At 46.7% G+C, this 21,602-nt stretch overlaps 1 protein-coding gene across 1 annotated transcript in view; it reads right to left on the bottom strand.

The window, feature by feature from the left end:
* Positions 1-10,199: 10,199 nt before the first annotated feature.
* The window catches only part of LOC115199243 (uncharacterized), an 84,617-nt gene continuing 73,214 nt past the window's right edge, over positions 10,200-21,602 (bottom strand). Inside the window, exons 4-7 of the mRNA XM_029761867.1 lie at positions 17,037-17,113; positions 16,657-16,770; positions 10,325-10,455; positions 10,200-10,273 (exon numbers count right to left, since the gene is read on the bottom strand). Coding sequence (XP_029617727.1) covers positions 10,200-10,273; positions 10,325-10,455; positions 16,657-16,770; positions 17,037-17,113 — 396 coding nt within the window. The remainder of the gene's footprint in view (positions 10,274-10,324; positions 10,456-16,656; positions 16,771-17,036; positions 17,114-21,602) is intronic.

Below are 21,602 nucleotides of genomic sequence, written 5' to 3'. Positions count from 1 at the left end.
GTCCACCCGGCGTGAACCGCTGAGCCCGAGTCACTACCGACAGGGAGAAAGGGGAAAAATGGAGAGAGCGAGGGAGGCACTTCCGGTGCTAATGAAGGAATGAATCAAGCGATGCCAAAGTGATGGAGAAAGAGAGAGAGGAGAAGGGAGGGCAGGAAATTCCATAAAGGAGAAGAGGAGGCAAATTGAAAAGTGACACTGGGGAGATGGGTTCAGTGATTTGGGTTCTGCTAGTTGTGTGTGTGTGTGTGTGTGTGTGTGTGTATTAGTGGGGTAGGTAGGTACCGGTTTACAGCTGCGTTGATGAGGTGTGTGTATCACTGAGGAGTGCTTCTATTCTCTCGGAATTTGGATTGGCTTAAAGTACAGGGTCGGGAACTTAATGAACAACACACACACACACACACACACACACACACACACCATTGATCCCATTCTCCAGGACATTCCTGATGCAGGAAATCCTGTCAAAGACACTGTCGGATGTCACACACACAACAATAGCATGCTGATCACTTGAGCTCATATTGGTCCCTGAGCGCCTCCCTACATTCGCCTGCTATCAGTAACCCCCCCCCCCCCCCCCCCCCCCCCCCCCCCCCCCCCCCCCCCACACACATACTGACCGCAGACTAGTGACCGGAACCACCCCAAACAGCCACCTATACCAGCAGCTACAAACAGTCTCACTACTGGCCCCGCATTCTCATTCTCTCTCTCTCTCTCTCCTCTCTCTCTCTCTCTCTCCTCTCTCTCCTCTCTCTCTCTCTCTCTCTCTCTCTCTTCTCTCTCTCTCTCTCTCTCTCTCTCTCTCTCTCTCTCTTCAATTCGCTTTATTGGCATGACGGAACAATGTACATATTGCCATTAGCTTACTTTGGAGATTTACAATATTAACATAGTTAAAATAATAAGAATCAATATTGTCAACGGGACAAGAGTAACAACAATAATCAGGGGTCAAAATCATCTCTCTCTCTCTCTCTCTCTCTCTTTCTTTCTTTCTCTCCCTCTGTCTCTCTCTCTCAGTATGTATAGGGACAGGGATGTACTCCTTAATGCTTAGCCAGCAACTCCCATAGCATGGATCCATATTTACCACCACATCAGCTAGGAGAGAAAGAGAGGGAGAGAGGGAGTGAGAGAGAAAGCGAGCGAGAGAGAGAGAGAAAAGTATTTTGTGCAAGCTGGCATTTAAATCACAGAGGAACCTCCACTGAGTGCACGAGCAAGAAAGAGCAGGAGAGAGAGAACGAGGGAGAGAAAGAAAGCGTGAACGAGAAAGACAGAGAAGCGGCGAGGGAGGGAGGGAGAGAAAGAGAAGGAAAAATAAACGACTTTTGTGTTTCCAACACCAGCGGGTAGAAGTCAGTGACAGCCAGCAACATAAACACATTACCACCCAGCTGATGTACAATCTCTCTGTGTATGCTTCATTTCACACACACACACACACACACACACACACACACACACACACACACACACACACACACACACACACACAGTCTCTCTCTCCCCTGCACAGCAACTTTCTCCTGCTAGCTTGCTTTTGTCTACCCTTGGTGCTAGCTGCGAGCTAGCTAAAACACCTCTAGAATTTGTTCAAATGATAGCAGTGTACGCGTGAGTGTGTGTGTAAAATGAGAAGGCTCTTACCTTGGTTAGGGCTTAGGCTGCGGCGCTGATTAGGCGGTAGTAATATCCAGGTTGTTGTGTTGTGTTAGCTAGCTAGGGCAGAGCAGAGCAGCGAAGGCTGGCTAGCTCCAGCAGCGGCTACAGCCTTAGCTTTGTTTTCCCTTCTGTTCCCTTTAAACCAGACGGACGGGGGCCAGGAACCAAGTCCCCCCCACACACACTGAGCGACGAACCGATGCACACAACAACAACAAAAACACACACAACCAGCCCCCCAACTCGACACTGTGTCAGAAGCATGCAGGGTAAAAAAAATTGAAGACAATTGATACATAAATAGAATTGTGTTTTTGTCTCTCTCTCCCTTCCAGAAAAAAGTGTGTGCTTCTCGCTTTGGATCTCCTCTTTCCGTTCTCTCCCTCTTTCACTCACCCTCTCTCTCTCTCTCTCCCACACACACACACACACACACTCTCTTTTTCTGTCTCGCTTTTTTTCCACTCAGTAGTCAAACAAAGAAAGGAAAGGAACAGAGCATACACACACACACACACACACACACACCACAGATCCTGGAGCCCAACCCCCCAGCCTGCCTCTCTCTCGTCCCAGTCCCCCCCCCACCTTTCGCTGAACAGCCCCTCCCCCTCTTCTCTGATCACCCTCCTCCTCCTCCTCTCCTCTCCTCTCTCAGCCAGGCTCTGGCCTCGTTTTCATTTCATTCGCCCGTTCCCCATCTCCCTCCCTCTCTTTATCTGTGTGTCAAACAGATGGGATTGGAGAGAGGAAGGAGCCTCTTCGCTCACTCACCCTCTCACTCTCCCTCTCTCTCTCTCAATTTCAATTCAACTGAATTCAAAGGGTTTTATTGGCATGGGAAACATATGTTTACATTGCCAGAGCAAGTGAAATAGATAAACAAAAGTGAGAAAAAAAACCCAATCAGAAATGAACAAAAGTTCCTGAGGAATAAAGACATTACAAATGTCATATAATGTCTATATACAGTGTTGTAATGATGTACAAATGGTTAAAGTACAAAAGGGAAAATAAATAACCATGAATATGGGTTGTATTTACAAGGGTGTTTGTGCCTGGCAACAGGTCACAGGTCACGTCACACCTCTCTCTCTATTCGGTGTCGTATTAATGGGTGTTTTAGATTAAACTATTTAACACTGGTTTACCTCAACTGAGCCATTCTCCTGAGAAAGAGAAGACACTGATAACCCGGGATTGCGCTTATAAAACAATTGTGTGTGTGTGTGTATATATTTTTGTCTTACAAGAGGGTTATAAGTGCTGCAACGTATGGATGCAGCGCGTTACCAACAACGATGAGACAGTCTACACAGGGAGGAGGTGAGAGCCCTGGTGGAGCGGTGCTTGGGAAACAACCTCTCCCTCAACATCAACACAACGGAGGAGCTGATCGTGGACGACAGGAGACGGCGCCGCAGCGGAGAGGGTGAAGAAGGAGCAACAGCACCTCTTCACAACCTCAGGAGGCTGGAGAGATTTGGCTTGGCCCCATGAGATCCCTCACAAACTACAGACGCATCAGTGAGAGCAACCTGTCGTGTTGTCTCACCGCCTGGTACGGCTACTGCACCGCCCGCAACCGCGGGGCTCTCCAGAACGTGGTGTGGTCAGTCCAACGCATCACCGGGGGCACATTGCCTGCCCTCCAAGACATCTACAGCACCCGTTGTCACAGGAAGGCCAAGAAGATCATCAAGGACCTCAACCACCCGAGCCACGGCCTGTTCACCCTGCTATCATCTAGAAAGCGAGGTCAGTACAGGTGCATTAAAGCTGGAACCGGGAGACCGAAAAACAGCTTCTATCTCCAGGCCATCAGATTAAGTAGTCACCACTAGCCGGCTACCACCCGGTACCCTACCCTGAACTCAGTAACTGGTACTAGCCGGCTACCACCCGGTACCCTGCCCTGAACTCAGTAACTGTTACTAGCCGGCTACCACCCGGTACCCTGCCCTGAACTCATTAACTGTTAATAGCCGGCTACCACCCAGTACCCTGTCCTGAACTCAGTAACTGTTACTAGCCGGCTACCACCCAGTACCCTGCCCTGAACTCAGTAACTGTTAATAGCCGGCTACCACCCGGTACCCTGCCCTGAACTCAGTAACTGTTACTAGCCGGCTACCACCCAGTACCCTGCCCTGAACTCAGTAACTGTTAATAGCCGGCTACTACCCAGTACCCTGCCCTGAACTCAGTAACTGGTAATAGCCAGCTACCACCCAGTACCCTGCCCTGAACTCAGTAACTGGTAATAGCCGGCTACCACCCAGTACCCTGCCCTGAACTCAGTAACTGTTACTAGCCGGCTACCACCCAGTACCCTGCCCTGAACTCAGTAACTGTTAATAGCCGGCTACTACCCAGTACCCTGCCCTGAACTCAGTAACTGGTAATAGCCAGCTACCACCCAGTACCCTGCCCTGAACTCAGTAACTGGTAATAGCCGGCTACCACCCAGTACCCTGCCCTGAACTCAGTAACTGTTAATAGCCGGCTACCACCCAGTACCCTGCCCTGAACTCAGTAACTGGTAATAGCCAGCTACCACCCAGTACCCTGCCCTGAACTCAGTAACTGGTAATAGCCGGCTACCACCCAGTACCCTGCCCTGAACTCAGTAACTGGTAATAGCCGGCTACCACCCAGTACCCTGCCCTGAACTCAGTAACTGTTAATAGCCGGCTACCTCCCAGTACCCTGCCCTGAACTCAGTAACTGGTAATAGCCAGCTACCACCCAGTACCCTGCCCTGAACTCAGTAACTGGTAATAGCCGGCTACCACCCAGTACCCTGCCCTGAACTCAGTAACTGTTAATAGCCGGCTACCACCCAGTACCCTGCCCTGAACTCAGTAACTGTTAATAGCCGGCTACCACCCAGTACCCTGTCCTGAACTCAGTAATTGTTAATAGCCGGCTACCACCCGGTACCCTGCCCTGAACTCAGTAACTGTTAATAGCCGGCTACCACCCGGTACCCTGCCCTGAACTCAGTAACTGTTAATAGCCGGCTACCACCCAGTACCCTGTCCTGAACTCAGTAACTGTTAATAGCCGGCTACCACCCGGTACCCTGCCCTGAACTCAGTAACTGGTACTAGCCGGCTACCACCCGGTACCCTGCCCTGAACTCAGTAACTGTTACTAGCCGGCTACCACCCGGTACCCTGCCCTGAACTCAGTAACTGTTAATAGCCGGCTACCACCCGGTACCCTGCCCTGAACTCAGTAACTGTTAATAGCCGGCTACCACCCGGTACCCTGCCCTGAACTCAGTAACTGTTACTAGCCGGCTACCACCCGGTACCCTGCCCTGAACTCAGTAACTGTTACTAGCCGGCTACCACCCGGTACCCTGCCCTGAACTCATTAACTGTTACTAGCCGGCTACCACCCCGTACCCTGCCCTGAACTCAGTAACTGTTACTAGCCGGCTACCACCCGGTACCCTGCCCTGAACTCAGTAACTGTTACTAGCCGGCTACCACCCCGTACCCTGCCCTGAATTCAGTAACTGTTAATAGCCGGCTACCACCCGGTATTCAAACATGCACCTTAGAGACTGCTGCCCTATGTACATAGTCACTGAACACTGGTCACTTTAATCATGTTGACCAACTGTTTCATCCACTTCATATGTATATACTGTATTCTAATCAAGCCTCGTCCTATATAATTGCACACCTTTTCTATTCATATACTGTCCATACTGTCTTTACACACCATTATCTACAGTTGAAGTCGGAAGTTTGGACACACCTACTCATTCAAGGGTTTTTCTTCATTTTTACTATTAGAATAATAGTGAAGACATCAAAACTATGAAATAACACATATGGAATCATGTAGTAAGCAAGTGCCTTGATGACAGCTTTGCACACTCTTGGCCTTCTCTCAACCAGCTTCATGAGGTAGTCACCTGGAATGCATTTCAATTAAAAGTTAATTTGTGGAATTTCTTTCCTTCTTAATGTGTTTGAGCCAATCAGTTGTGTTGTGACAAGGTAGGGGTGGTATACAGAAGATAGCCCTATTTGGTAAAAGACAAAGTCCATATTATGGCAAGAACATCTCAAATAATCAAAGAGAAACGACAGTCCATCATTACTTTAAAACATGAAGGTCAGTCAATACGGAACATTTCAAGAACTTTAAAGTTTCTTCAAGTGCAGTCGCAAAAACCATCAAGCGCTATGATGAAACTGGCACTCATGAGGACTGCCACAAGAAAGGAAGACCCAGAGTTACCTCTCCTGCAGAGGATAAGTTCAGTATAGTTAACTGCACCTCAGATTGCAGCCCAAATAAATGCTTCACAGAGTTCAAGTAACAGACACATCTCAACATCAACTGTTCTGAGGTGACTGCGTGAATTAGGCCTTCATGGTTGAATTGCTGCAAAGAAACTATAAGAAGAATAGAATAAGAAGAAGAGAAGAAGGAGAGACTTGCTCGGACCAAGAAACACGAGCAATGGACATTAGACCGGTGGAAATCTGTCCTGAGGTCTGATGAGTCCAAATTTGAGAATTTTGGTTCTAATCGCCGTGTCTTTGTGAGACGCAGAGTAGGTGAACGGATGATCTCCGCGTGTGTGGTTCCCACCGTGAAGCATGGAGGAGGAGGTGTGATGGTGCTTTGCTGGTGACACTGTCAGTGATATATTTAGAATTCAAGGCACACTTAACTAGCATGGCTAAATAAATAAAAACCCTGGAATGAGTAGGCGCATCCACATTTTTGACTGGTACTGTACATATATTTATATTCTGGACTCATTTATTCATTGATTATTCTGATATTTCTTAATTCCTTTCTTTACATTTTTGGGATTTGCGTGTTTTGTTTTGTATTGTTACGTATTACTGCACTGTTGGAGCTAGAAACATAAGCATTTCACTGCAGCTGTGATAACATCTGGAAACAGCCAATATATATAGATATTATATCATCCACAATAAGAGAAGGTGTAGAAACACTTGTGAGTGTATAAACTTTATAGTATAACAGTACTTTTTAGTGTACAAACTGTATAGTATAACAATACTTTTTAGTGTACAAACTGTATAGTATAACAGTACTTGTGAGTGTACAAACTGTATAGTATAACAGTACTTGTGAGTGTACAAACTGTATAGTATAACAGTACTTTTTAGTGTACAAACTGTATAGTATAACAGTACTTGTGAGTATACAAACTGTATAGTATAACAGTAGTTGTGAGTGTTCTGATGAGTTCTGATGAGTTTTGTGCCTACTGTAAGTACTTGCAAGTGTTTCAATGAATGTGGAAGGATGATGACACCAATCTGTGTGTGTGTGTGTGTGTGTGTGTGTGTAAGTTCATCTGCTAGCCACACACTCCCGACATTTCCGTTTTCTCAACCAAACACGAAGATGTTTCATTTTGCTCGTGTTCACACACACACACACACACACACACACACACACACACACACACACACACACACACACACGGCCCCCCAAGACCGGCCACTTGCACCGGACAGAAATTCCGTCCCGTTGAGAGAGCGAGCACATGAAGAGAGAGAGAAAGAGGGCGACCGTATGGAAAATAAGTTCAACATATAACTAGCTTCATATAGAGCAGACCTTCCACTCCTACAGAAAAGAGGAGTGAACAACAAGTTACTGCGGTACAAAGTAAAACATACAACCGTAATGCTAAGACCAGAATTCAATGTCATACATCTTGTTTCTAGTAAACATTACACTTCCAGATATCTATGGAGTCATTTTTTTTTGTGTGGAAGATTTTTGGTTTGTTCAGAATATAATCAACCAGACATTTGATTCCAGTCAGAAACATTGGTTCATCATTAAGCTATGATTGACAATGACACAGAGAGAGAGAGAGAGATTATAAGGATGGCGGAGAGAGAGAATAAGTGATAGAAAGAGAGAGAGAATAAGTGACAGAAAGAGAGAGATTATAAGGATGGCGGAGAGAGAATAAGTGATAGAAAGAGAGAGAGAGAATAAGTGACAGACAGAAAAAAAGAGAGATACTATTGGTGAGAGAAAATGAGAAAGAGAGAGAGGGACAGAGAGAATAGAGGACAGAGAGAGATACTGTACTGTGAGTGGAGACACCAATAAGAAGGAGAGACTTGCTTGGACCAAGAAGCACAAGCAATGGACATTAGACCGTTGGAAATCTGTCCTGTGGTCTGATGAGTCCAAATTTGAGATTTTTGGTTCCAACCGCCGTGTCTTTGTGAGATGCAGAGTAGGTGAACGGATGATCTCCGCGTCTGTGGTGCCCACCGTGAAGTGTGGAGGAGGAGGTGTGATGGTGTGGGTGTACTTTGCTGGTGACATTGTCAGTGATATATTTAGATTTCAAGGCACACTTAACCAGCATGGCTAAATAAATAAAAGAGATACTATTGGTGAGAGAAAATGAGAAAGAGAGAGAGGAACAGAGAGAATAGAGGACAGAGAGAGATACTGTACTGTGAGTGGAGTGGTAGGGAGGACGGGGGAATGATCGGGGCCAGTCAGTAGTGACATCTCTTTGGGTCTCTTACGTAATTTAACATCCTATTGATTTGTCACTGGCAAGATTTGGCCCTCAGCCAATATGCAATAGCATTTGTAATATTTGAGCTTCAGCCAAGAAGAGAGGGCTGAGCGAGAGAGAAGGGAAGGGGGAAAGAGAAGAGAGGGCAGAGAGAGGGGGTAGAGAGAGAGAGAGAGAGAGAGAGAGAGAGAGAGAGAGAGAGAAAAAGGCCTGTGGTGTTGATGGTATCATCAATGAAATTATAAAATATACTGACCACAAATTCCAATTGCCTGTAATTAAACTCTTTAACATCATCCTCAGCTCTGGCATATTCCCCAAAATATGAAACTAAGGACTGATCACCCCAGAAGAATTTGACCCTAATAACTACCGTGGGATATGTGTCAACAGCAACCTTGGGAAAATCCTCTGCATTTTCATTAACAGCAGGCTTGTACATTTCCTCAGTGAAAACAATGTACTGAACAAATGTTAAATTGGCTTTTTACCAAATTACCGTACGACAGACCACGTATTCACCCTGCACACACTAATTGACAAACAAACAAACCAAAACAAAGGCAAAGTCTTCTCATAATTTGTTGATTTCAAAAAAGCTTTTGACTCAATTTGGCATGAGGGTCTACAATACAAATTGATGGAAAGTGGTGTTGGGGGAAAAACATACAACATTCTAAAATCCATGTACACAAACAACAAGTGTGCGGAAAATTGGCAAAAAACACACAAAACACACGCATCCCTATCTCACCGTGGGGTGAGATAGGGATGCAGCTTAAGCCCCACCCTCTCCAACATACATGTCAACGAATTGGCGAGGGCACTAGAAAAGTCTGCATGGCTTGCAGTAGGCATTCCAATTCATCCCAAAGGTGTTCGATGGGGTTGAGATGGGGGCTCTGTGCAGGCCAGTCAAGTTCTACACCGGTCTCGACAAACCATTTCTGCATGGACCTTGCTTTGTGCACGGGGGCATTGTCATGCTGAAGCAGGAAAGGGCCCTCCCTAAACTTTTCCCACAAAGTTGGAAGCACAGAATTGTCTAGAATGTCATTGTATGCTGTAGCGTCAAGATTTCCCTTCACTGGAACTCAGGGGCCTAGCCAAGGGGCCTAGCCAAACTTTAAAGTTGGCACATTGCATTCGGCCAGGTAGTGTTCTCCTGGCATCTGGCCAAACCCAGATTTGTCCATCGGACTGCCAGATGGTGAAGCGTGACTCATCACTCCAGAGAACGCGTTTCCACTTCTCCAGAGTCCAATGGCGGCGAGCTTTACACCACTCCAGCCTACGTTTGGCATTGCGCATTGGTGATCTTAGGCTTGTGTGCGGCTGCTCAGCCATGGAAAGCAATTTTTGAAGCTCTCGACAAACGGTTCTTGTGCTGACGTTGCTTCCAGAGGCAGTTTGGAACTCGTTAGTGAGTGTTTTTACACGCTATGCGCTTCAGCATTCGCCGGTCCAGTTCTGTGAGCTTGTGTGGCCTACTACTTCGCGGCTGAGCCGTTGTTGATCCTAGATGTTTCACAATAACAGCACTCACAGTTGACTAAGTTGACACAGTCACTAAGCTCTTCAGTACAGGCATTCTACTGCCAATGTTTGTCTATGGAGATTGCATGGCGGTGTGTTATATTTTGTACACCTGTCAGCAACGGGTGTAGCTGTAAGGACGGACGCTGGGAGACGAGAAGCAAGTACAGGGAATGAACATTTAATAAACAACGGACATGAAACAGAACATGGACAGTGCCTGGACAGGGGAAACAAAATGACATTAATACGGGGTACAAACTGAGGAACAGACAGATATAGAGGGGGCAATCAACAAAGTGAAGGAGTCCAGGTGAGTCCAATGAGCACTGATGCGCGTAATGATGGTGACAGGTGTGTGTAATGATGGGAAGCATGGCGCCCTTGAGCGCCAGAGAGGGGGAGCGGGAGCAGGAGTGACAGTACCCCCCCTCTAGGGGCGCAACCCGGCGTTCCACCTGGGCGAGCCTGACGGGTCGGCTGAGACTTGAGAGTCGGACAAGCCGGCTGAGGTGTGGAAGCCTGACGAGCCGGCTGAGGCGTGGGAGCCCGACGAACCGGCTGAGGCGTGAAAGCCTGACGATCCCGCTGAGGCGCGGGAGCCCAACAAGCCGGTTGAAGCGTGGGAGCCCGACAAGCCGGCTGAAGCGTGGGAGCCTGACGAGCCGGCTGAGGCATGATGTGGGAGCCTGACAAGCCAACAGAGGCAAGCAAATTTCTCGAGCCAGCTAAAAGTGTGGAAGCCCGACGAGCCCGCTTCCTTCGGCAGCGTCACCCGGACCCGACGTCACCAACAAAAACTCCCTGATGTGTCAAATTGTGGTGTTAGCATTCTGTAAGGACAGACGCTGGGAGACGAGAAGCAAGTACAGGGGAGTGAACATTTAATAAATAGCGGACATGAAACGGGGAACAAACTGAGGAACAGACAGATAAAGAGGGGGCAAACAACAAAGTGAAGGAGTCCAGGTGAGTCCAATGAGCACTGATGCGCGTAATGATGGTGACAGGTGTGAGTAATGATGGGTAGCCTGGCGCCTGAGAGGGGGAGAGGGAGCATAAATATGGGTTGTATTTACAAATGGTGTTCTTCACTGGTTGCCCTTTTCTTGTGGCAACAGGTCACAGATCGTGCTGCTGTGATGGGACACTGTGGTATTTCACCTAATAGATATGGGAGTTTATCAAAATTGGTTTTGTTTTCAAATTCTTTGTGGGTCTGTGTTATCTGGGGGAAATATGTGTCTCTAATATGGTCATACATTTGGCAGCAGGCTAGGAAGTGCAGCTCAGTTTCTCCTCCTTTTGTGGGCAGTGTGCACATAGCCTGTCTTCTCTTTAAAGCCAACTATTTGCACATCGTTACAACAGTGTACATATCCAATAATATAACATTTGAAATGTCTCTATTCTTTTGGAACTTTTGTGAGTGTAATGCTGAGTGTTCATTTCTGATAGTTTATTTCACTTTTGTTTATTATCCATTCCACTTGCTTTGGCAGTGTAAACATATGTTTCCCATGCCAATAAAGCCCCTTGAATTGAATAGTAAGGGTAGCAGAAAGAGAAAGAGAGAGAGAGAGAGAGAGAGAGAGAGAGAGAGAGAGAGAGAGAGAGAGAGAGAGAGAGAGAGAGAGAGAGAGAGAGGGTGATTGTGTGTCAGTGAGTGTACAGTCCACAGTGTTATCAGTGCTGCTGTAATCAGTTTTATAACAGGGTTAGAGCCAGACTCACTGGATCCACAGGCCAGACCTGTCTGCTTCCCAAATGGGACTCTATTCCCATGACTCAGGTCAAAAGTAGTGCACTATATAGGGACATGGTGCCATTTGGAACTCATGTCTGCTCTGCTGGAAGATAGTACCAAACCTGGGTCCAAATACTATTTAAAATCATGTAATATTCTTTAGCTGTCCTTAATTGAGCTTGCATGATGGAATGGAACCAATAGAACAGACCCAAAAGTGCATACCCCGCCCACCTGGCACTCCAGGCAGGCTAAAGTGAATGCTCAAAGTATCTGAAAGAGTTCAGATAGTATTTGAACCCAGGTCTGGTTAGTTCCCAATTTAACGGCTCAAACACGAGACGTATGTGGCAGGGTCTACAGTCAATCACGGACTACAAAAAGAAAACCAGCCCCGTCGCGGACATCGACGTCTTGCTCCCAGACAAATCAAACAACTTCTTTGCTCGCTTTGAGGACAATACAGTGCCACTGACACGGCCCGCTACCAAAGCCTGTGGGCTCTCCTTCACTGTAGCCAACGTGAGTAAAACATTTAAACGTGTTAACCCCCGCAAGGCCGCCGGCCGAGACGGCATCCCTAGCCGCGTCCTCAGAGCATGTGCAGACCAGCTGGCTGGTGTGTTTACGGACATATTCAATCTCTCCCTATCCCAGTCTGCTGTCCCCACCTCCTTCAAGATGGCCACCATTGTTCCTGTTCCCAAGAAAGCTAAGGTAACTGAACTAAATGACTATCGCCCCGTTGCACTCACTTCTGTCATCATGAAGTGCTCTGAGAGACGAGTCAAGGACCATATCACCTCCACCCTACCTGATACCCTAGGACCCACTCCAATTTGCTTACCGCCCCAATAGGTCCACTGACGATGCAATCGCCATCACATTGCACACTATCCTATCCCATCTGGACAAGAGGAATACCTATGTAAGAATGCTGTTCATCGACTACAGCTCAGCATTTAACACAATCGTACCCTCCAAACTCGTCATTAAGCTCGAGACCCTGGGTTTCGACCCCGCCCTGTGCAACTGGGTCCTGGACTTCCTGACGGGTCGCACCCAGGGAGTGAGGGTAGGAAACAACATCTCCACCCCGCTGATCCTCAACTCTGGGGCCCCACAAGGGTGCGTTCTCAGCCCACTCCTGTACTCCCTGTTCACCCATGACTGCGTGGCCATGCACGCCTCCAACTCAATCATCAAGTTTGCAGACGACACTACAGTGGAAGGCTTGGTTAACAATAACGACGAGACAGCCTACAGGGAGGAGGTGAGGGCCCTCAGAGTGTGGTGTCAGGAAAATAACCTCTCACTCAACGTCAATAAAACACAGGAGATGATCGTGGACTTCAGGAAACAGCAAAGGGAGCACCCCCCCCTCTCCCCCTCCCCCTCCCCCATCCACATCGACGGGACAGTGGTGGAGAAGGTGGAAAGATTTAAGTTCCTTGGCGTACACATCACGGACAAATTGAAATGGTCCACCCACACAGACAGTGCGGTGTTGAAGGCGCAACAGCACCTCTTCAACCTCAGGAGGCTGAAGAAATTTGGCTTGTCACCGAAAACACTCAAACAAGATGCACAATCGAGAGCATCCTGTCGGGCTGTATCACCGCCTGGTATGTCAACTGCACCGCCCTCAACCGCAAGGCTCTCCAGAGGGTAGTGAGGTCTGCACAACGCATCACCGGGGGCAAACTACCTGCCCTCCAGGACACCTACACCACCCGATGTCACAGGAAGGCCAAAAAGATCATCAAGGACAACAACCACCCGAGCCACTGCCTGTTCACCCCGCTATCATCTAGAAAGCGAGGTCAGTACAGGTGCATCAAAGCTGGGACTGAGAGAATGAAAAACAGCTTCTATCTCAAGGCCATCACTAACATAGAGAGGCTGCTGCCAACATACAGACTCAAATCTCTGGACACTTTAATAAACGGACTTAATAAGGTATCACTAGTCACATTAAATAACGGCACTTTAATAATGTTTACATATCCTACATTATTCATCTCATATGTGTATATACTGTATTCTACGCCATCGAACTGCATCTTGACCGTGCCTCACGGCCATCGCTCATCTATATATTTATATGTACATATTCTTATTCTTCCCTTTACACTTGTGTGTATAAGGTAGTTATTGTGAATTTGTTAGATTACTTGTTAGATTTTACTGCATAGTCGGAACTAGAAGCACAAGCATTTCGCTACACTCGCATCAACATCTGCTAACCATGTGTATGTGACCAATACAATTTGATTTGATTTGATTTACACGCACACACACACACACACACACACACACACACACACACACACACACACACAGGTGTCTACAGCAGGCACTATGCACAGACACACCGGCGACACGCAACCCTGCTCACGCCCAGTCCCACCACACATACCTCCCAATCACATTCAAGCGTGAGTCAGTGCCCCGTCCTATACATTCTTCCTTCAGTTTCCTTTCCTCCTCCTCATCCCCCTTTCCCCTGGAGCACTTCCTCTTTTATAGGATCCCTCACTCCACAGAGAGGAAGGACTGCAGACGGGAATGAAAGGAGGGAAGCGGAGAGAAAGAGAGGCAGAAAGAACTAGATTAATGGACAGAAGGAAGCAGAGAGCCACTGAAATAGAGAGAGAGGAAGACTGAAACAGGCTTTCCTCTTGACGCCATAAATAATTCAATTTCTGTCTTTTTTTTCATCTTTTTTTCATTCCCTCATTCTCTCTGTTCTTTTTTTAAAGGTATACTCAACTGGGAGCAGGCAGTCTGATTAATTGGCAATTAATGTTTAACGAGTTACAGCTGTGTTCAATTAGCACTGGTATCAGCGCTATTCCTCACGACACCTCTCTCATTCTCTCCTTCTCCCTCTAGTATTCTCTGTCCCTCTCTCCTTCTCCCTCTAGTATTCTCTGTCCCTCTCTCCTTCTCCCTCTAGTATTCTCTGTCCCTCTCTCCTTCTCCCTCTAGTATTCTCTGTCCCTCTCTCCTTCTCCCTCTAGTATTCTCTGTCCCTCTCTCCTTCTCCCTCTAGTATTCTCTATCCCTCTCTCCTTCTCCCTCTAGTATTCTCTCTCCTTCTCCCTCTCCCTCCAGTATTCTCTGTCCCTCTCTCCTTCTCCCTCTAGTATTCTCTCTCCTTCTCCCTCTCCCTCTAGTATTCTCTGTCCCTCTCTCCCTCTCCCTCTAGTATTCTCTCTCCTTCTCCCTCTAGTATTCTCTGTCCCTCTCTCCTTCTCCCTCTAGTATTCTCTGTCCCTCTCTCCTTCTCCCTCTAGTATTCTCTGTCCCTCTCTCCTTCTCCCTCTAGTATTCTCTCTCCCTCTCTCCTTCTCCCTCTAGTATTCTCTGTCCCTCTCCAGCTCTCTCCCTTCCCTCTCATATTCTCTCTCTCCCCCTCTCTCAACCACTCTCTCTCTTTTCCAAAAATGTCCTGTATCCCATTCCCTTTGGTTCTCGCTGTCATCATGTCCATATGGCAGAGAGAAAGACATCCTCTGTATAGATACTACCTATCTATCATGAGTGATAGTAGATGTGATGAATTCACAATCAGTACAAATGGCCTTCTTTTCAATGGCACCCCCCCTCCCTTTCCTCTCTGCCTCTCATCCCTTTCTTCCTCCTATTTATCTAATTCATCTGCCTCTATCAAAACACAACGTCTCATCACTAAGTCTTAAGTGTGCGTGTGTGTGTGTGCGTGCGGCGTGTGTGTGTCTGTGTACAATGCTGTTGATGACAGGTGGATGAATGTAAAGCCTGTTCAACCAGAGAGCAACCTATAGAGGACCAAATATCAGACACGTTCTCATACAGTACACACACACACACACGGACACACACTCACTTCACTTTAGGGGTTACAGCGGTTCTTCAAGAGCTGGTTGATCCACAAAGCTGAGTGTGCAGTACACAACATGTCTGAAACATATCCTGTTGACATGTAATACATCACAACCCCATCAGACAGACTGTCTAGTGGGAGAACAGCAGGCAAAGCACCACAGCAACCTGAACAAAGAGAGAGGGAGGCGAGAGAGAAGGAGAGAGAGGTTGAATGTGTATGTGTGTGTTAATGCAGGTAGGCTACACATGTTCGAGCAAAAGTGTGTGATAGTGAGTGTGTGATAGTGATTGTGAAGGTGTGTGTATGTGTGTGTATGTGTGTGTGGAGCTGGCTGTTGGTCGTGGTCTTTTCATAGCCTCCTTTTCAATCGTCTTTCATTCAAATCGGATACCTCCACCCATCTGTTCACAAAGAAAGGGGAGAACAAGGGGGGGGAAGAGAGGGGAGAGGTGACAGGAGAATACAGAGCTGGCTATCACTATTCATCTCTCCGTCTGCCTCCTACTTTATCATCTGTTTTTCTTTGTCTCCCTCCCTCTCTATCCCTCCCTCCCTCCCTCTCCATCCCTCTCTATCCCTCCCTCCCTCTCCATCCCTCCCTCTCCATCCCTCTCCCTCCCTCTCCATCCATCCCTCTCCATCCTTCCCTCTCTATCACTCCCTCTCCCTCCCTCCCTCTCCATCCTTCCCTCTCCATCCTTCCCTCTCTATCACTCCTCCCTCTCCCTCCCTCCCTCCCTCCCTCTCCATCCTTCCCTCTCCATCCTTCCCTCTCTATCACTCCCTCTCCCTCCCTCCCTCTCCATCCTTCCCTCTCCATCCTTCCCTCTCCATCCTTCCCTCTCTATCACTCCCTCTCCCTCCATCCCTCTCCATCCTTCCCTCTCCATCCTTCCCTCTCTATCACTCCCTCTCCCTCCCTCCCTCTCCATCCTTCCCTCTCCATCCTTCCCTCTCCATCCTTCCCTCTCTATCACTCCCTCTCCCTCCCTCCCTCTCCATCCTTCCCTCTCCATCCTTCCCTCTCTATCACTCCCTCTCCCTCCCTCCCTCTCCATCCTTCCCTCTCCATCCTTCCCTCTCTATCACTCCCTCTCCCTCTCCCTCTCTCCCTCTCCATCCTTCCCTCTCCATCCTTCCCTCTCTATCACTCCCTCTCCCTCCCTCCCTCTCCATCCTTCCCTCTCCATCCTTCCCTCTCTATCACTCCCTCTCCCTCCCTCCCTCTCTATCCCGCCCTCCCTCCCAGCATGACTTGAGCTGTGTGAATACCTGTCTGAGTGACTGACTCCCTCCCTCCTCCCCCCCTCTCCGCATGCTCCGTTCCCTCCTCCCCCCCTCTCCGCATGCTCCGTTCCCTCCTCCCACTCTTCTCCTCCGTCTCCCCTGAATAGAGACAGAATGGAGCTCAGCATTTCTCCAAGGAACACAGCAGGTGTGTGTACAGTACATGTGAGTCTTTAAGCGAATGTGTGTCTGTGCCTGTGCCTGTGTGTGTGCCTGTGTGTGTGTGTGTGTGTGTGTGTGTGTGGGGTGGACAATGGGATTTCTGGTTTCAACAAGGGACTCTCAGCCCATTTCCAGCTCCTGGCTCAGCCAACCAACACAGCAGTGCTAGTCTATTAGGACACACACACCTCTATTCCTCTCACCTGCCACAGTGTTGTCCTCCCACTGCGTGCGTTCTGTGCGTGGGTGTGTACCTGCGTGGGCCAGGTATCGCCTGTACCTGTAACACAAACACACAACAGCTTTGAATAACACACACTGCCAGAATGTGATGGTAAGAGACCTATAGCATGTTGTGTACATACTGAAGTATAGCTTCTAGGGAAGTGTAGGAAAGTCAGTTTCATGACTTAGATGAGTAAACAAACTGGTTTCGTTCCGTTGCAACACACCCTGTTGCACTACTAACCCCCAGCACATTGAACATAACTGTAGGCAGGGTGTGTGTGGGTGTGTGTGACTAGCTATGCTGGTCCGTCCAGACTAATAATGCTACGGTTCTAAGAGCAGTCCTCTGCTTACCTCTGATAGTTATTCAGCGGGCACACACACACACACGCACACGCACACACACACGCACACGCACGCACGCACACACACACCCCTAATGAGCGTCCAAGAGTTATACTGATTACTGCTGCTAGTGGAGACAGCCATTATGCCCTCCACTTAGCCAGCCAAGACACACACACACACACACACACACACACACACACACACACACACACACACACCGTCACTTATCACACCTCAGTTGTACAGTAGAAGCCTATACATGAAGCCTGTATTCCCTCAGCATAGCCATACAAAACTACGGCCATGTAGCCTCACTTAAAGGTCCTTCAGAAAGGATCCACACCCCTCGACTTTAACCACATTTTGTCGTGTTACAGCTTGAACTTCAAATAGATTCAATGGAGATTTTGTGTCACTGGCCTACAAACAATACACCATAATGTCAAAGTAGAATTATGTTTTGAGATTATTTTAAAAATATTTTTTTTTACAAATTAATTCAAAATGAAAAGCTGAAATGTCTTGAGTCAATAAGTATTCAACCCCTTTGCTAAATAAGTTCAGGAGTAAACATTTGCTTAACAAGTCACATAATAAGTTGCATGCACTCACTCTGTGTGCAATAATAGTGTTTGACATGATTTTTGAATGATTACCTCATCTCTGTACACCACACATACCATATTCAATAACACAGATTTCAAACACAGATTCAACCACAAAGACCAAGAAGGTTTTCCAGTGCCTCGTAAAGAAGGGCACCTATTGGTAGATAGGTAAAAATAAAAATAAATACATTGAATATCCCTTTAAGCATGGTGAAGTTATTAATTACACTTTGGATGGTGTATCAGTACACCTAGTCACTACAAAGATACAGGCGTCCTTCGTAACTCAGTTGCCGGAGAGGAAGGAAACCGCTCAGAGATTTCACCATGAGGCCAATGGTGACTTCAACACAGTTACAGAGTTTAATGTCTGTGATAGGAGAAAACTGAGGATGGATCAACAACATTGTAGTTACTCCACAACACTAACCTAAATGACAGAGTGAAAAGAAGGAAGTCTATACAGAATATAAAATATTCCAAAGCATGCATCCTGTTTGCAATAAGGCAATAAATTACAACTGCAAAAAAAATTAGCAAAGAATTTAACTTTGTCTTGAACACAAAGTGTTATGTTTGGAGCAGATCCAACACAACACATCACTGAGTACCACTCTTCATATTTTCAAGCACGGCGATGGCTGCATCATGTTATGGGTATGCTTGTCATCGGCAAGGACAAGGGAGTTTTTTCTTGGATAAAAAGAAACGGAATAGAGCTAAGAACAAGCAAAATCCTAGAGGTAAACCTGGTTCAGTTTGCTTTCCAACAGACACTGGGAGACAAATTCACCGTTCAGCAGGACAATAACCTAAAACACAAGGCCAAACATACACTGCAGTTGCTTACCAAGACGACATTGAATGTTCCTGAATAGTTACAGTTTTGACTTAAATCGGATTGAAAATGTATGTCAGGAGTTGAAAATGGCTGTCTAGCAAAGATCAACAACAAACTTGACAGAGCTTGAATCATTTTTTCCAAGAATAATGTGCAAATATTGTACAATCCAGGTGTGCAAAGCTCTATAGAGACTTGCCCAGAAAGACTAACAGCTGTAATCGCTGACAAAGGTGATTGACAGGGGTGTGAATACTTATGTACATTTCACATTTCTATAACATTTCTAAAAACATGTTGTTTTCACTTATGGATTAGTGTGTGTAGATGAGTGAGAGAAAAACATCTATTTAATCCATTTTGAATTCAGGCTGGAACAACAGAATGTGGAATAAGTCAAGCGGCATACTTTCTGAAGGCACTGTGCATAATGTAGTTGACCATCTCATCCATACATGAGCTCACAACAAAGAACATCTGCGGAAACACACGGGAACCCCAGCATTTCCTGTTTAGGCTAAGCGCCTGTTTATCTGAGCGTGTTTGTGTGTGTTTATGTGTGTATGTATGGGATTAGGGGTTGGTCATATGTCATAATAATGACATCACACTCACAAGAGCCAAACAGCAAAAAGCCAAAGCATTTCTGCTAAATCTTAAATATTCCATCATTCAAGATTTCCTTCTAAGCATAATCCCCTGGATTCCAACATTCTGGAATTCTTCCCGAGATCATCTCCCTGCTATAGTCTGGCAGCAGGCAGAGAGAGATAGAGATAGAAAGAGGGTTATTAGGGAAAGGGGGGTGAGGAGTATGAAACAGGGAGAGACAGAAAGAGAGAGAGAGCTATACGAGTTAGAGTGGGAGGAAAGAGGGAAGGGAGGAGAAGTCTCGCTGTGCTTGCAGTTCCCCTGTGGCCATGTTTAGTGTGCGTTGAGGAATGCGCATGGTCTGTTTCCTCCTCTTTTCATCCTTCAGGAGGTACGTCGCTACCTACACTCGAGCCAGCTGGGCTAACTCAGATCTGCCTGACAACAGCCTGGGGCCACACACACAAACGCGGGCACGCTTCAATGCGAACACACTACACAACCGCATGCACTCGTGCAGACACACACAGACACACAAATATACACAACAAAGCAAAATGAAAGAGGCCTCGGGACAGAGTCTTGGGGAACGCCCAACAAAACAATGACACAACTCCTTTCCATGTCTAAACTACACACCTAACCTCACATAGGAGTTAGCTAGGAATCTTCTCGTTTATACAAGGGGCTACCTTGGGACAAAAAAATGGAGTCCCCCCCCTTCTTTGGGGAGTTGGTTCATTCCTTTAGCATGTGGAATGTACAACAGGAACAGCTTGCATTTCATGACAGGGTGGAGCAATCCGAGCAGGGAGAGAGTTATCCGGCCCAGGGCGTAAGGAGGGGGTGAACTGGTTTACAGGGTATTTTTAGAAGTGTAATTTATACTCAGTATGCAATGCATGCTGTAGCTGCACTATGGTACACAATGCTATGGAATACAGTGCAGTACACTATAATACATATGGGTCGGGGAGAGTTTTAAGTTTTAATGTCACGTGCAGAAGTACAGTGACATGCTATATACAGTATATTGTACACAGATAGAACTACAAACACATTCAGGCGCACATGCAAAACCACACACACACACACACGCAACTACACATGACAGTCATACTGTGCCGTCATAAAGTATTCATTCCCCTTGACTTATTCCACATTTTGTTGTTACAGCATGAATTCAAAATTGCTTAAATCGTTTCTCTCACACATCTACACACAATATCCCATAATGACAAAGTGAAAACAAGTTTAGACATTTAGATATATTGAAAATGAAATACAGAAATATCTCATTTACATAAGTATTCACAACCCTGAGTCAATACGATGTAGAAGCACCTTCGGAAGCGATTACAGCTGTGAGTCTTTCTGGGTAAATCTGTAAGAGCCTTGCACATCTGGATTGTGCAACATTTGCCCATTATTCTTTTCAAAAATGTTTCAAGCTCTGACAAATTGGTTGTTGATCATTGCTAGACAACCATCTTCAGGTCTTGCCATAGATTTTCAAGTAGATTTAAGTCAAAGCTGTAATTCAGCCTTTTAGGAACATTCACTGTCTTCCTGGTAAGCAGCAGGTAGCCTAGTGGTTAGAGTGTAGGCCCAGTAACCGGAAAGGTTGCTAGATCAAATCCCCGAGCTAACAAGGTCAAAATATGTCGTTCTGAACAAGGCAGTTAACCCACTGTTCCCAGGCCGTCATTGTAAATAAGAATTTGTTCTTAACTGACTTGCTTAGTTAAATAAAGGTACAATAACCAACTTCGGTGTCTATTTGGCCTTGAGTTTTATGTTATTGTCCTGCTGAGAGGTGAATTCATCTCCCAGTGTCTGGTAGAAAGCAGACTGAACCAGGTTTTCCTCTAGGAGTTTGCCTGTGCTTAGCATCATTCCGTTTATTTTTTATCCTGAAAAACGTCCCATTCCTTAACGATTACTAGCACACCCATAACATACGTGAAAATATGGAGAGTGGTACTCAGTAATGTGTTGTATTGGATTTCACCCAAACATAACACTTTGTATTCTCGCTCGCCTGGTTCACTAACTACATCTCAGATAGAGTTCAGTGTGTCAAATCGGAGGGTCTGTTGTCCGGACCTCTGGCAGTCTCATCTGGCCCTTTTTTGGACACTGTGTTTACAAAC

Source organism: Salmo trutta, chromosome 8 (genome assembly GCF_901001165.1).
Source record: "Salmo trutta chromosome 8, fSalTru1.1, whole genome shotgun sequence".
Lineage (NCBI taxonomy): Eukaryota > Metazoa > Chordata > Actinopteri > Salmoniformes > Salmonidae > Salmo > Salmo trutta.
The sequence above is the reverse complement of the archived record's forward strand: the minus strand, read 5'-3'. Positions and strand labels throughout refer to the sequence as shown.